This window comes from Dreissena polymorpha, chromosome 7 (assembly GCF_020536995.1).
Source record: "Dreissena polymorpha isolate Duluth1 chromosome 7, UMN_Dpol_1.0, whole genome shotgun sequence".
Taxonomy (NCBI): domain Eukaryota; kingdom Metazoa; phylum Mollusca; class Bivalvia; order Myida; family Dreissenidae; genus Dreissena; species Dreissena polymorpha.
The window spans coordinates 100066131-100079600 of NC_068361.1; the positions used below are offsets into that span (position 1 = coordinate 100066131).

General features: G+C 33.1%; 1 protein-coding gene across 1 annotated transcript; it reads left to right on the top strand.

Moving 5' to 3' along the window:
• The first annotated feature begins 7415 nt into the window (after nt 1-7415).
• Nucleotides 7416-12966, top strand: LOC127837967 (uncharacterized). Its single transcript, XM_052365442.1, has 2 exons — nt 7416-7782; nt 9059-12966. Exons 1-2 carry the CDS (start codon nt 7476-7478, stop codon nt 9490-9492), a joined length of 741 nt encoding a protein of 246 aa, XP_052221402.1. The 5' UTR covers nt 7416-7475; the 3' UTR covers nt 9493-12966.
• Nucleotides 12967-13470: the final 504 nt, after the last annotated feature.

Here is a 13470-nt window from a genome sequence, read left to right on the forward strand (position 1 = left end):
ATTTTATGACGCCACCAATCAGCTGATTTATTATACGGACGGCGAAAAATTATTTCCCTTGACTAGATTTAAAGGTTGAAGTTCGTATAATATTGAAGATTTATTGACTCTAGAGATTTCTTATGAAAAACCATTCAGTGGTAAAGTAAAATGTAGTCCGTGCACGCGACAGGTATATTCAACAAGGTGGGAGACAGGCAAGTTTATTCCACAAGGTGTTATACCGTCAATGTCGGTATAAAAATGGGATAAAAACTACTCCATAAGGCTCTTCAAGTGTCTCGTAGACTTTATCCTACTGTGCGTCTGCGGGACTCGGACACAGAACGCAGGATACAGGCCTTTCATTACAAGTGTCTCCGAAGACTGATCCGCTTCTCTAACTTAAAACACAAGACCAACGAGTACGTCCGGAACATGACTGCAGCACTTGCCCGCCAACAAAAGCCCCAAACGTCGAAAGCCGGCTTGGTTTAGATACGTCGACCGGCATGGCTCTGTGTGCAAGACTTTGCTCCAGGAAACGCTAGAGCGAGGTCGTCGTTAAGGCTGTAAGAAGAGAAGCTTGAAAGAACATATGAAAGAGAAGACGTCCCATCCCCATGGATGAATTATCCTCAGCAGTCCACAGCAGACCAAACTGACGGATGATCTCTGTGCCGTCATCCCTCATTTTTCCCCCAATTGCTAAACCGGTCAATGGAATAACGATGATAATGCAAATAGTTGATTAAAAATGTATACTATTTTAAACTAAATTTAGATCTTTTTACGACCTGCTTACATCTAACGATCTCAAGTATAAAACAAAAGTATAACTTAAGAAAGAAAAACCCCCACTAAAAACAGTTGATACCCATTATGGCTCGAACCACAGGCCTATATATTCATTAAAATACGCCTTCCACACTTGACCAATCGGGCTTTTACTATTGTCCCGAAATATAACGAAATCGACAGAAACACTAAAATTATTCATTCGTGTTTTATTTGTAACGCTTTATTATTTTATACATTTTATACATTTCTAATAAGGGTTTCTCGTAATCCAATATGTTTTTTATTTACAGTGTCAGTCTACGCCTTAGTGTTATTTCTTTCATTCTTATACACGGTTCTTTGAATATGTTTCACACATTGGAAACGTTTCATCTCGAAAATATGTGAACAAGTGTCTAGGATGTTCATGAAAATACTGCAATTAAAGCTCCAATAATTTAGTATTTGTTTAATTTCACGTTAAAAGAAGTGTCTGTTATATTGATGAAGTTGGTGAACATTAGTGGTAGCCTGGTAGAGTTTGCCTCTATAGGAAAGGGAATCAAGCCTAAAGACAGGCACATTTTTATCTTTCTAGTCCTTGAAACGATTAAAAACTATTCCAAATAGTTCAGTTAGTTAATTCATTAACGAACTTTTGTATTAATTGCGATAATCTATGGAAAGGGCTCTTAAAGACAACATGTACAGTAACAGTATACAATTATTGATAGCCGCGCATTTTGGTTAAATAGTCTAAGTATTTTCAATTATTCGATTCTATCGTGATATTATCCCTAATATATTACCGGTATTAGCAATTAGAACTCAAGCAATTTTAACAACAGTTTATATTAAGACGTATATTAAAAAGGAATTTTGATGGTATTTTCCATAAATATAAAAACGTGTTTATGCCATTGTATTCCGTCTTTTCACGCTCATCATATTTAAATGATTTACTGAATTCGCTTTATAATCTTATTGTTTTAAATCAATAACAGTTTACACTTGGAAATATCCCTTTAATGACATATACTTTATATATAAGTACTTTATATGTTTTATCGCTGTGCGGTTCTATTTTGTAACACGTAGCTATATACAAGTAAACATATAAATCGAAGTATTTCGAAATCCTCCAATTCATGCTCATTTTTGTAATACAACCATACAATATGACACTGCCTTTAAAAATTACACATGTGCGCGACAAGTCGCCTCACATCAGTTAGAGTGTTTGCCTGATTTAGTTTTGTACATGTTATGACCTTGTTTAAAAAGGTTTTACAGGTAGTAATCTTATTTAGAGATCACGTTAGGAATGCGCAACTTAAAGCGCTGACTTGAATTTCGGTAATCGGTAGTATCTTTTTATTTTAAAGAATGGAATTATCTTAAATGAAAATCGTCAGCAAGTATTTGTTAAATACTAATTCGTGTGAGTTTGCATATGTGCAAATGTATTTTGATAGCCTTACATTTTGGGGAAAGTTAAAGCACGGACAAAAATAATGTTGATAACACGTGTGTATTTCTCTGACATGAAACTTACATTTATCAGTAAACAAACAGTTAACGACAAAATATTGCTGGTACTTCAGATAAGCAAAAGTCCCAAAAATTGGGGACATGGTCTATATAGTCTTTTCTTTGTTTAGTTGAATATTGATATTGAATCAAAGTCCAACTGCATGGGCTATCCAGGTTGGGGAAGCAAGAAGCGAGATATTACGCCTGCCAACGTGATAGGGGAAATCAATGCATCGAATACGGACTCGAGCCAGAGAGCAAGCGTAAGCTCCATTGGGCATGACATTGCGAAAAGACAGACGGAAAATTGCGACATTGACGTCGGGGCTTGGGTGAAAATCATGGAGAAATATTCCGAAATTCGTGAGTGATTATGTTTCCTAATATTTTTTAAACACTGTGTGTATGTACACTAGACGAAAAAAACTTTTATATAGTGTAATATTGTTTTGCCAGTTTGGAAACGATGATTATCTTAGCATATTTAACGACTCTATAATAAAGACCACCGGTAATGTGAATTATATAAAATATTCTGACCTGAACTGATCGACACTTTGATACGAGTAGCCATAAAAATCATATAACATATCTTTCAATCATGTTTATCTATATTATATTATTACAAATAACAAAACATGTTTTCATAAATCGTCACAGAAGAAACGATGTGCATGAATGGAGTGGTACTCATTACCATGATCGTGTTTTTGAGTACGGTGGTTGTTTGCTTGGGAGGGTCTACTGTCGTCTTCTACCGGAAGTTTGCCAGTGTGCATGCACATGCGTTCTAAGGACACCAATCAAGTGACCTGCCCATTCGGAACGACTCAGCACCCTACTATAGCGTTCCATTCGAAAAGAAGATTTAAAAGCTTTGGTATTATTAAGGAATAGCACTCAAATCTGCAAAAGATTTGTATTACGTTATTTTACATATCAAATAATAATAATGAATTAAAAATTGTATTTTACCTGGGTATTTATAGTTTGGACAGGAACATTGTAAAAAGCGGTGTATACAGAAAACATTTTCGTTTTCATGTTATGTGCAAGAAACATTTTCCTTCTTAACTATCAACTTTTGTCGTTCAATAAATAAACGGGTAAATCACACTAACTAAGACTTTACACTAGTGCTTAAGACTATACACTTAGTCAAACCTTATCTTAAATCGGGTTTGATAATGGCAAAATGTTGTTCCAAGTGATATCGCAAGACAGTATACGCATGAAACATTTTATTCGATAGGGAGAACATTTGCATCAATCCTTTTTTATCTCAAACTCCATCATACATTTTATTCGTATTCCTTTGTAAAACTTCGCAATTTAACTAGACCCCGTTCAGAAATGATTTTACTTAAAGGCATTTATACAACGACATAGTATCAATACCTCAAAATACTTTATTTCCATACTCAGATAATATGTAGTCGGTTGGTCAGTGTCAAGCATCGTTGCTGAATTTCGATTTCTGTGTCTTGTGTCTCGTTGAAATTGCCATGTGTCGTTTCAACAAATAACGACGCGCAATATGATTATGCTGAAGTATCGTAACCTAGTCGTGTATGAATTTAAAATGCTGAAGCTTAACACAGGACGTTCAGTGCGACATACCCAAATGAATAAATACTCACCACGGTGTATCGCGTTTGTACACCGTTATTGTTTCCAATGTTCATGTGTCGGAGCGAATTGACTTGATAATTGTCGTGTGTCGGCCTCAAAGTCAACTTTTTAAGAGGCAGTAACCGCTTATTTAGAAAATAAAATAATATAAATAGTATCAACACTAGTGATCAATACTACACCACACCCAGAACAACACAATAAATACAAAACAAGCAAAATAGGTGTACACAAACGAACATGAAATCGAAGATATTCGTAAAAAATCGTTCGTGTTTATAAGATAAAAGTGATGTGAAACACTACGGGTCCTCACATAATGCAGCCTGATGCACAGTAGGACCTCACACAATTCCAAATACACACACTTTACACAAAGTTTCAAAATGCATCAAGATACTTTATACTTCTTGCAGCTGGTATGAGTACACGTTCCAATCCAGTCTCGAACATTATATGAACATCCACTGACTTCTTCATAAATGAAAATCGACGCATGTTTACAATTATGTTGAAATTAATTTATCTTATCCAAGAAAACTCAGTTTGGAGACACCCACGGCACTCTCATTAAAGATTGAAACATCTTATACGGGTTTATTAACGTTAATATAGAAACATTTGTTCCTTTTATTTTGCATAATGAAGTGTACAACTGACTAAATAGAAAAAAGAGACAACTTTTAGTTTTTCCGCAACCGTGTTAATTCGATATAGTTTGATTCTCGTTTGCTCGATTTGCCATATTAATCTCAAAATAGTCCTTTACGCCTTGGTTTAATGTATGCAAACAGCTTATAGTTTCTGGCAAGTTCATTAGTTCCCATGACTATATTTATGAAAAAGGTTCAGACCCGAGTTGGAGGGTCATGTAACAAATTGCAGTTGCAAAATTGTTAAAGCTTCTAATAACACTTATCTTAACGGTTTAAAAATGACCCCGGACGCATTTTGCAATATCAACAAAATCATCAGAGTACTGGCAAACATTAGACACGTGATAACTGTGATGATTTATCATGTAAACAGGTTTCTGGAAAATAAATATAATATGTGTAAACTATTTAACCGTATATTTTAAATCTATAATGTATATCGCTTAGCTTCAAACAGACTTCCAAGAATAATTTTCATTTCTAAATGAACAGTTTTTAAGAAAACTCTTCCGCCATACTTTTGGCTTGTCGAAATAATAGTTCAAATAAACTTGATTTCGATCACTTTTGTACGCTTGTCAGTTTCGATGAAAATTCTAATGTCAAATCAAGGCTGAAGAAAACTTTTACCTTTCAAAATGTGAAAAATAATTTAAAAAAAGACTTAACAAAAATGGATTACTTCTTTGACGTGTATTGTAATATAGAGTAAATTCAAAATCAAGTTCAAAAAGCTTACAGATAACAGTTCTTGTATATACTGTTGGGGAATTTAAATAATTATTCTATGACAGATGTCTAAAGATAAATTTGAGACTTTAAACACCTTTCGTCATATACGATACTATCGTTAACCACTCGAAGAATGTAAATTGTAGTCAAAATTAATAACATCGTTTAATGAATACTAGAACAAAGTGTTTATCTCAGTGGAAAAACCAAATGCTTGTAAACAATCATGTACAAATTGCGATTGTTTTTTCATTTTAAATTATATACTTATAAGCTAACCTTTTGTTCTAATATCATCGGGATTTGCTTTGTTCGCATTATAGCATCAAATCATGTTGTTGATTAGAACAAAAGAACACTAAGACAAAATACAAACATATAACAAGTAATTTGATTTTCAGTTCCAGTTCATATTCTTCTTCAAGTACTGGATATTATGGTTTCTCTTTGTTTTAGCTTTTGTGAATGACTCTGCGAACAAAATGATTAAGAAAGAATTATTAATCGAAGTCAGCCATTTGTTTGTATAGCAGGTGTTTCGTTCACTACAAATATCAGGTTTTAATTATTTTTCGTCATTTATTAAGTAATACATGCCATAACAGGCTCATGAAATACAATAACAAACGTTCCTTATAAACGAGAGTTTTTAAATCAATGTTCTTAAATGACATTCTTTCGGAAATTCAATCTTGTTTGCACATTTTATAATGCATATCATATTGAAAGGTAAGCCCAACAATTGTGTTTCCACGTAGGCAACATAAATAAATGTATATGTTTGATACAATACAACAGTACGTGCGCCTTATAAATGTAAAGGATGCAGTTTAAATCCGACAGTCGCGGACTGGTCATCGATAACTATAACAAACACACTGCCTTAAATCAAGACGATCAAACACACATTTACAAACGGCGTTTAAACAATTAGCCTGCAAACATTATTGTTTATATTGCATACAATCAGACTTGTTTTCAGGTGTAGTGAATTGTTTATTTCTGTATTTGTTATGCTTAACAAACATGTATACGAGTTTACTTCTTCGTTAGTATTTTACTCGTTAATTTTGCAGTCAGTCAATTGTCATACTGAAAATAAAATAATTGCTAATTTATTATCCGGCATCAATACAGCATGGAATAAAAAGTAAAGTAATTCAATATATAGTGTTTTTGAATTCATTTCAATGAATCAAAACGCCTGAAATGCAAAACATATTTACATTTTATGTTTATTCACTTACATAAACGTTAAATAAACGCAATAAAAATCACCAGTAAGAATGCCACAGGTAAGACTTCCAATCTTTGTGTGTCACAAGGTCATACAAATAGACTGCATGTTAAGTGCCTGTAATTTCCTGTTTAGTTAAGGCCTGGCATTCCTTCGTACAAGAGTCAAAACGGCTTACAAATCATTTTAGGAACAACTCGATTTTGCAAGAAGATGCTCAAACGATTGATTAGACGTACTGAAAAATAGTTCATCTAGGTATAAATAAATTTTATATGCACTTGATCACATTTTCACACAATATTTGAGGATAAGTAAGATTAAATGATGATACATGATATCGTGTATTTTGGTCTTTTAATTCGTTACCGATGTAAATTAGCGGAAAAAACAACTATTTACTTTACGAAATCGAATCAATACACACCAGCCACAATGATACGTTTATTTCAGTATCTATATTCATTCCCTTTTACTCGTTCGCTGTCCTTTCATTTTATAAACTTTTTTAGTATGACTGTCTATGTTAAATATTAAAACTTCGGGCGTTATTTTGCCTTAAGATCTTTGATTCGAGTCAAGAGCTGCACATTATAAATTGAATTTATTTGAGAAATAATGAAGCTTTTCAAGCATATCAAAACCCATAAATCCTATGCCAAATACAAAACTGGATTATCAATATTATCACAATATATGAGATATTGTTTTGTAGAATAAATATAATTGAGATTTGTTAAACAAAACAACGTTTAGTTATTTGTGACTAACACCTGCTGGTAGTTTCAGCTTTATCGATACTACAGGAATGAGTGTACTAACATGCACGAAGTCGCGAAAAACATGTGACGTCGCTCTGATAGTGCCTGTAAGATAAGAATTTTACTCTCTTTAACATTGTCTTTACCTTCCACTCTTAAACGAAGATGTATTCGTTTTTAAAAACAGATCTTTTCCTCGACTTTTTTGTTTGTGCGAATGCGAATGATAATGATGTGTCCGTTATTTCTGATGTGCAAAGAAAACTAGACGCATTAGAACTTCGCCTTGAAATGGAGATTAAAAAAACAACAGCTCTTGAGGAAAAGCTTGAAGTAAAAACAAATGAACTACGATGGCAAACCAACTATCTTAAAGAGCAACTTCATAGGGAATCACTGAAAATCCAAATCCTTTCAGAGAAACTTGAGGATTTTCTCGGATTGGGTCAAAATCGACAAGACTATCGAACAAGTATGTGTTTATATTATATTCAAAAATTATATGTTAGAGGAACAACAAATCGATTAGCTAACATAAATTTCTAATTATATTTCATTTGTTGAGTGGGAATTAATTCGCATTACCTCGTTGGTTTATAATATATGATGCTTACTTCTCAATTTTTTTAATAAAAAGTAAATTTAGATAATATTTGTGTTAACTTGATTTTATCGTGCCTTAGTCAGTTGTTATTTTGTTGTTCACGAAGATATTAAACTATATTTTGGGAATCAATTGGTAATAAAATTGAATTCAATTTTTCTTTTATTGCTTTTAATTTGAATAAAAATACAAGCAATTTTATTTAAACATTTAAACTCTTACATTTCTTTGATCAACTCTGGGCAAAGCATTAAATTCGAGGGGTCATTCAAACGGTTAAAACACAACATGCTTTGAATTGACCAAGTTCCAAGTCGTTGACTTCAGCTTTAATCTTGTTTAATGTTTTACGGCATGTATGTATAGTACTGTTTTATATAGTAAAATCTGTAATTTGCCATAAATAAAAGATTAGAGCGAGTTTTCTCCTGATATCGTCTCTGGATTATCATTATTCCTTTATATTAAACTACTTTCAAAACTATAGCACATATGTCAAAGAACGTAAATTAATCATGCGTATGTTATGGTATCAGTTTATCTTGAAAAATTAGTAATTACAAACCAATAAAATCACAGTTTCAAACCGTGAACAGTTACAGTGAATATTTTCGGAGATTATACTGTTTCACTGTAAAAGTGTGTCATTATTATAAATCTTATGAGGTCCTTCTGCGTCTTAGGCATTATAATGTGAAGACCAGGAGTGTGTCACAGCCCTACCACCTAATTAACTTTACTAGACATACGAAAGTTGGAAACATTTGGAATTAGAGCTTCATTTTCCCGCTATGTGGTGTTAATAAATATTCAATTATGGTATGATAATGTATGTGGGGGAAAACCGGAGTTACCGGGGAACACCCCATCTGTCCGGTATCGCAACCACTAGCTAAGTTTGTGTGCGCCAGAAGCGGGGATTGAACCTTGGTCGCCTGTTTGAGAAGCTCGTGCAATGCAATAATTGCACTGACCTGTAGAATGTTGATTTGTTATACACTCTTTATCATAAAACATGTGCATGTTCAATCGTGACTGAGCCTTTCTTAAAATTTATATGATCATGAAATAATTCGAATCAATAATAATCAGCAAATATCGTATTCATTATAATATTTGTTTACATGAGTATAATGCATTTCAGAGAGACATATAGCGAATGCAGCAACAAATATCGGCTTCTCAGCCTTTCTGACCCATGACTTGTGGTTGGCCGGTGCTGACCATACAGTGCAGTTTGGGGGCGTTGTATTGAACGACGGAAATGCTTACAACTCATTTACTGGCGTCTTCACGGTGTCTGTCGACGGGGTTTACTTCATTACAGCCACGTTGGGGTCACAAATGGCCCATCGTCAATGGTTCAAGATTGTCGTAGACGGCAGTCTGGTATCGACCATTGTTATTACGCCGTTTGAAGATTGGAAACATTCTATGGGAAGTAATGTGGTTCTTATTCGTCTCCGTCGAGGGCAAAGTGTTTGGGTTGCCGTAGATTCAAACGAATCAGGTGACTATCTTCAAGGTGGCGATGGCGTTCGTGCATCAAACTTTTCAGCATTTTATCTCTACCCGTGATTGATTTGTGTTTGTAAACATCCAACAATTATTTTGTTATTCATGATAAGCTATATCATGCACTAGAAATAACGGTTTTTAATGTCGAAGATTAGTAATATAATACCAATATAATACCAAAATGTGCTGTGCATGCTTTTGTTTAAAATTGTGAAAATGGAAAATTTCTCAGATTTCTTGATATGTTTTACCTACAAAAACATGTCACCATATTAAGTACAACAGTCTGTATTCCTTTTAGAGTCAAAAAATGAACTCATGGATCTTTAGGATACTTTGTTAAAATTAACACTTACTCGAAAACACTAATACACCATGTAACTGTAACACTAAAAAGGGTAATATGATATTATCATTGCAACATGGAGGCTGACTAAATTTACATACCGTTATTACTTTTAGAGTTTACTTATTTACTGAATTAGTAACTTACTTACAAAATAATTAAATTAATACACAAATACGCAATGTGTAATATATTAAAAACGTGCTTACTATAAAACTCAATAAATAAATAACTTACGTTCGGATTAGCTTACCAACTAACTTACTAACTAAATGACTTATTAACTAACTAACTTACTAACTTGGCAACTAACTTTATAACTAAATACGTAAATAGACACTATAACAAATAAATAATACATATATAAATACATAATATCATTTACACCTATAATTACCCTTCGTCTCGTTAAAATTTCCTAATGTATTTACTACCATCGGTGATTCATTCACTCCGTACAGTTACAATACTCCTTTTTTGCGAATAAAATTCATTAAATCGTATTCTGGTTCCAACAATTCATTTGTGCCTCTGTAGCAAACCTTAAGTTACTTATTATTGTCAAAAAGCGGCTGCATTTTTTGACGAACAATATATATCTATATAATTGAGATCATTAAAGTCCATATCGTAAGAGCGTTGGAATGCGCCCGCTTTGGGGTTTTAAACAAGAAGACTATTAGGCTTTTAAAGAATCTTGTTCATTCCGGAGTTAGTCCTAAACCATAAAATTGGTCAACTATCGCAGGAATTCTAGCTAGTATATTGACATTATAATTCCACATGGTCAATATGTTCATTAACGTATGAAAGTGTCAAAGAAGATGAGAGATGCGCAAATATAAGGGCATACCTATAGTTTTGTTCAACAACTTTCTTGCAGCACAAGTGTCATGCTTTTTTGCAGAATAATTCCTTTCTTTTGGATGTTCATTGTGTTCCTCTCGTTACATTCACTTACTGATTCGGCAATCTGTCATAGTGACCGCTTGCCCTTATCGTGCAACAGGTCGCTTTAAAAGTTGATAATGAATTCCAAAACATTTCTCATAAATATTTCTCACAATATTTGTTTTCAAAATGCTGACACAAATTAGAAACAGTTGATATTTCATGGTTCTAATACACCGAGAAGAGATGATTGCCAACTGAATCAAAACTTGAACAATTAGCGCCACTGACATTTTCCGCCATCTTGAATGAAAAACAATACAACCGCAATACACATACGCAAAAAGTCGTCTACCTTATGTACCTTATCTTAACGGTTTAACGGTGTTATGAAACTAGTTGTATAATAGCAATTACGCTAACAGGAATGGTAAAGCTGATTTTCCAAATATTGATTTGCAAGAGTATAAATAGAAACTTCTTTCGTCAAAAGCAACAAATGATAGCCTTGCGTTCTGAAGCCATATAGTGTATCTATGTGTAAAACAACTTATTTACTTTTATCTTTAAAAGGGACTTTTTTTATTTAAAGATTTTGGCATGTATTGAAGTTTGTCATTAAATGCCTTAAATACAATTAAAGAGAAAAAAGTAACCCTCAACTGGGCTCGACACACTTACCCCTGGAATAAAAGTTTATCACTTAGACCACTCGGCCATCCGCGTTCATACAATGAGTGGTGTATTTAATACTTCATATAAGCAATCTTCGTTGTATCACACAATGGAGTACTTACATGGGAAACACACGCAATTTCAATATAAAGAAGTGAAAATCAAGCTTCTCTTGCAGTATTGCATTCTTATTAAACACAAGTTCATGGTCCTTTATTTATGGCAGTGACCAAATTCCAAGACAGTACGACACAATACGAGCAAACATACACACATAGTAGAATAAAGCTGGGGTCTAGCCTTGGAAAGTTCAATGCAAAGAACTGTGGATTTAAACCGTTTTTAAAGCGCTCATATTTTAAAAGATATTTTAGACAATATTCATGATGTTCTTTGAAAAACAATTTTCATTGTTTTGAACGATAAGACATTGCTCGAATTGCTGCTTAAAAATAAAAATTGAACGCCATTTGAGTTTTTTTCTATCTTACTCAATAGATCTGTTGAGCAATGTAGGCACTTGTGTTCCTCTAATGAAATCTTGTCAAGTATTGCCCTGTACTGCTGTTCTAGTTATACATCTATTTCGACACGATTCTTTGCTAAATTTGGAGCAACTTAGTTCGAAACTAGTTCAGTCTAGAACGGTATCATATATGGAATGACAAATGACGTACCGATTCGACCTTTTACTGATTATATGCACACAGTGTTTTGAAAGCATTAAGTTTTTGCGTTACATGTTTTGTTGAGTTTTAGTTGTCAACGCTATTATTTTATAATTCAATTGTGAATGTTTTATTAAATCGTCTGTGATAATGAGAAAGTACATTTTGTGCTCTTTGATGTTTTGCATGTTTTTTGTTAACATGTATTTATTGTTAGTATACGTATGCGGTAATTTCTGTTAAACGTCCTGTTAATTTGTTTTTATCACTCGCATTGTTGTCCGTATAATGTATTCATTACGATTATTTATAAAGCTCGCCGACACATCGGTTACTGTCAAAGTCCATTTGTCTGTTGTTAATACATGATGCGACAAAACAGCATGTTTTATTAAATTATGAATGTTTTTAATTTTAGATGAAGAACTGTTTTGTGCCCTTTTTTATGAGTGGCAGAAATTATTTTTGCTCTACACTGATAACGCATTATATGTTTAGTCAATGTGTGTAGATATGTCGTATTTATAGAAATCAAATATAAAGTTACATTATGATTCAACTAAACAAACACTTTTATACAAATTGTGTTTTATTTAAGACATTTAAAGCAATAGTGTTTTTTCAATATTGAGAATGAACATGCAAACAGCTCATGACATCATGCAAAACGTATGCCATATACGTCATTTAATATATCTATTCACACTAAACTGAAGAGGCGTATCTATTCTATGTTGATTTCGCTTGAAGAAGTTACGTTATGGTATGATAAACAGTAAAAAAACAACAATAAAAAAATTCATTATGTAAAATGTCAAAATGGGCACGTTATTTTATTCTCAGCGTCACCAGATATGTCAGCAAATTATAAGGCATTAACCCCGTTGTCTGTATATATCTACGTGTTATTGAAAAGAGAGATCGAAAGTATTTTGAATAAAAGTGTTTCTGATAGATCTATTATTCTTATTTTCTTAAGTGAAAATTCTATCATTATTTAATTAACTTATTTTCAGAGGTTGATTCGCATTATATATTCAGCAATAAATATGTGTGGTATTTTGGTATCTTTTCGATTCAATTTTTAAGAAACGTTGCTCATAGTTCTTTTCATAAAAAACACTTCATTAAAACAAATGCATATAAATATATTATACTATTTTCATGTGATACCCTTTGCCCTAAACCCCGACTAGTACTAAAGACCCCCAAAGTCCATTTGATGGTACGACAGTGTTCATATGTGTGGATGTAGCTTTGTCATGATAAAAATACCAGTGGAAATGAAAATATAAAGTGCTATATAAAACCGGCGATACTGACTAGGTTTTCGGATATGTTAAGTGGTTGATAAAAATCGTTACTGGTGTTATTTTAACACGTTCCTGTGATCTGCTGGATGGCACGCATGCTCACCAGTGGTTTTACTTCCTTTCAAATATATCACAAATTGGAAAC

Coding starts and splice junctions, on each gene's coding strand:
- LOC127837967 (XM_052365442.1), top strand. CDS start 7,476: ATGTATTCGTTTTTAAAAACAGATCTTTTCCTCGACTTTTTTGTTTGT. Junction 7,783..9,058: donor TCGACAAGACTATCGAACAA/GTATGTGTTTAT, acceptor AATGCATTTCAG/AGAGACATATAGCGAATGCA.